Source organism: Sinocyclocheilus rhinocerous, unplaced genomic scaffold (genome assembly GCF_001515625.1).
Source record: "Sinocyclocheilus rhinocerous isolate Xijiao unplaced genomic scaffold, SAMN03320098_v1.1 scaffold153, whole genome shotgun sequence".
Classification (NCBI taxonomy): domain Eukaryota; kingdom Metazoa; phylum Chordata; class Actinopteri; order Cypriniformes; family Cyprinidae; genus Sinocyclocheilus; species Sinocyclocheilus rhinocerous.
The window spans coordinates 4755201-4757075 of record NW_015660878.1 but is presented as its reverse complement, the minus strand read 5'-3'; the positions used below and the strand labels follow the sequence as shown (position 1 = coordinate 4757075).

Below are 1875 nucleotides of genomic sequence, written 5' to 3'. Positions count from 1 at the left end.
GGAACGATTGAAGTCCTTTGAACGTTTGATTCAGATGAATGGGTGTCAGATGGCCTGGCTTATTATGGTCTGGATGATTTCATCCTTGAATGGGGACAGCAAGAAAGTTACATCATGCAATAATGTTTAGGCATTATCACAAACATTCAGTCTGTCCTCTCAAGATCAGATTTAATCAATGTAACCTTCGCAGAGTGCTTCCCAGTGTAACGTGCGATGGCATAAAATCAAAACTCAAAAAAAATGAATGTGACTTTGGATTCGTTCTATAATGCCATGGTTACTATTTGTTCTGTTCCTTAGCAGAGTGATTATAATGTATTCATTGGAAGGTGATTTTCGCCTGTTCCACCTTATGGGTCTTGACCCCCTTGACTGACTGTGTGTAATAACTGAAATTAATATTCAGCGAATTGTAGCAAAATTCTTGTTTTATTAATAGATTGTAATTACCACGGTAATTACAGGTTTATATTAAGAAAATATCTCAGATCTAAGAGCGTCACTTACACACAGAAGCTCATTTGTTTCTTTCAAATATATTTGATAGTTTTTAAATAATATAAACAAAAAATAACCATTACTAGTATCAAATAAAATAAATTTTTAAAGAATTGGGTTAGAACGCTCTGGTAAATAGGTGGTTTGCAATCACGTGATTCTGATGACGCGCGAAATGCAGCTGGAGGGCAGGAAGTGATTTTTCTCCATAGAAATCACTAACAAAACTCAAAATGCCTGTGTTTTGAGTTGTTTATGGATGCTCAAATCGACCAAAACGAGAAACCACAAGGAGCTTTTATCGTGTAAGAAAATGTGTTGTTCATAAGGGGGGAAAAGTCAAGAAATTGACTGAAAAATGCAGGAAAAAGTGGCTTGTAAACCTGCGTCTGCGGTCGGGAGGAGCAGGCAAGTATTTCAATTTAGTTTAAAAATCGCTCCTCTTCATAACATATGGATCACGTCCAACATATGTTGTGATTATAAATATCTTTCTCTTGTACTAGCATGGTGGTTGAAGAGAGATCCCCTCATATGATTGTAAAGTGCGTTGGGTGTAAAGCAATACAATGAAAGCGCTATATTAAAAAAATGCCTCATGCCAAAACAAAAGTACAGTACGGACTTTCCTCCATCTCATCCTTTCTGCTTTTTTTGTCACTCCTTAAACTTTGCTGCATGTAAGTTAGGTTATGTGGCTGTTGGTCCTGTTAGCAGCACGTAAAACAAAACTTTTGAATTGAAAAAATTCTGAATTGATTATAGCCTAGAAAGCGAGCAAATAGCGCTTATCAATAGCGCTTCCATATAATCACTAAAAAGCTGTTACTCACTTCAATTTATCGCAATCTCACGATGTTCCTTTATAATCAGTGAAGCTTTCTGAACTGCAAATAATATCTTATTTACATGTCTACGTGTGGCATTTAGCACTGAGTGAATCCTGCCCTCCAGCTGCATTTCGCACGTCATCAGTGACGTCATGTGCAAACAACCTATTCAAGTTCAGGGGCTTTTATTTTGAAATCCAGTCTAGACGGCAGGCGGAAGTAAAGGTCTGTGTTTATGTGCGCGCGTGTGTTGATGGCAGCCTCCAGTGACAGCATGCAGAACATAAACAGCCCGCTCTGTCAAATAGCCAGTGGTGTAGTGGAGGGTATACGCAGGTATACGGCGTATACCCACTTCTTTATCAGTGGGCTTTGCGTATACCCACTTCTAAATCCCCTCTGATGCGCATCATTCATTAGTGTCCTGCACAGTGGCGTAACTACAGACAGTGCAGGCAGTGCAGCCGCACTGGGGCCCGTGCCGCGGGGGGGCCCCGCAGCGCACGCGGGCCCTGCCCACATTGCAAGCGACTATATTAATATA

General features: G+C 40.2%; 1 protein-coding gene across 1 annotated transcript in view; it reads left to right on the top strand.

The window, feature by feature from the left end:
* Window positions 1–1584: 1584 nt before the first annotated feature.
* The window catches only part of LOC107725522 (ataxin-10-like), a 10424-nt gene continuing 10133 nt past the window's right edge, over window positions 1585–1875 (top strand). The window contains exon 1 of the mRNA XM_016534797.1: window positions 1585–1657. Coding sequence (XP_016390283.1) covers window positions 1585–1657 — 73 coding nt within the window. The remainder of the gene's footprint in view (window positions 1658–1875) is intronic.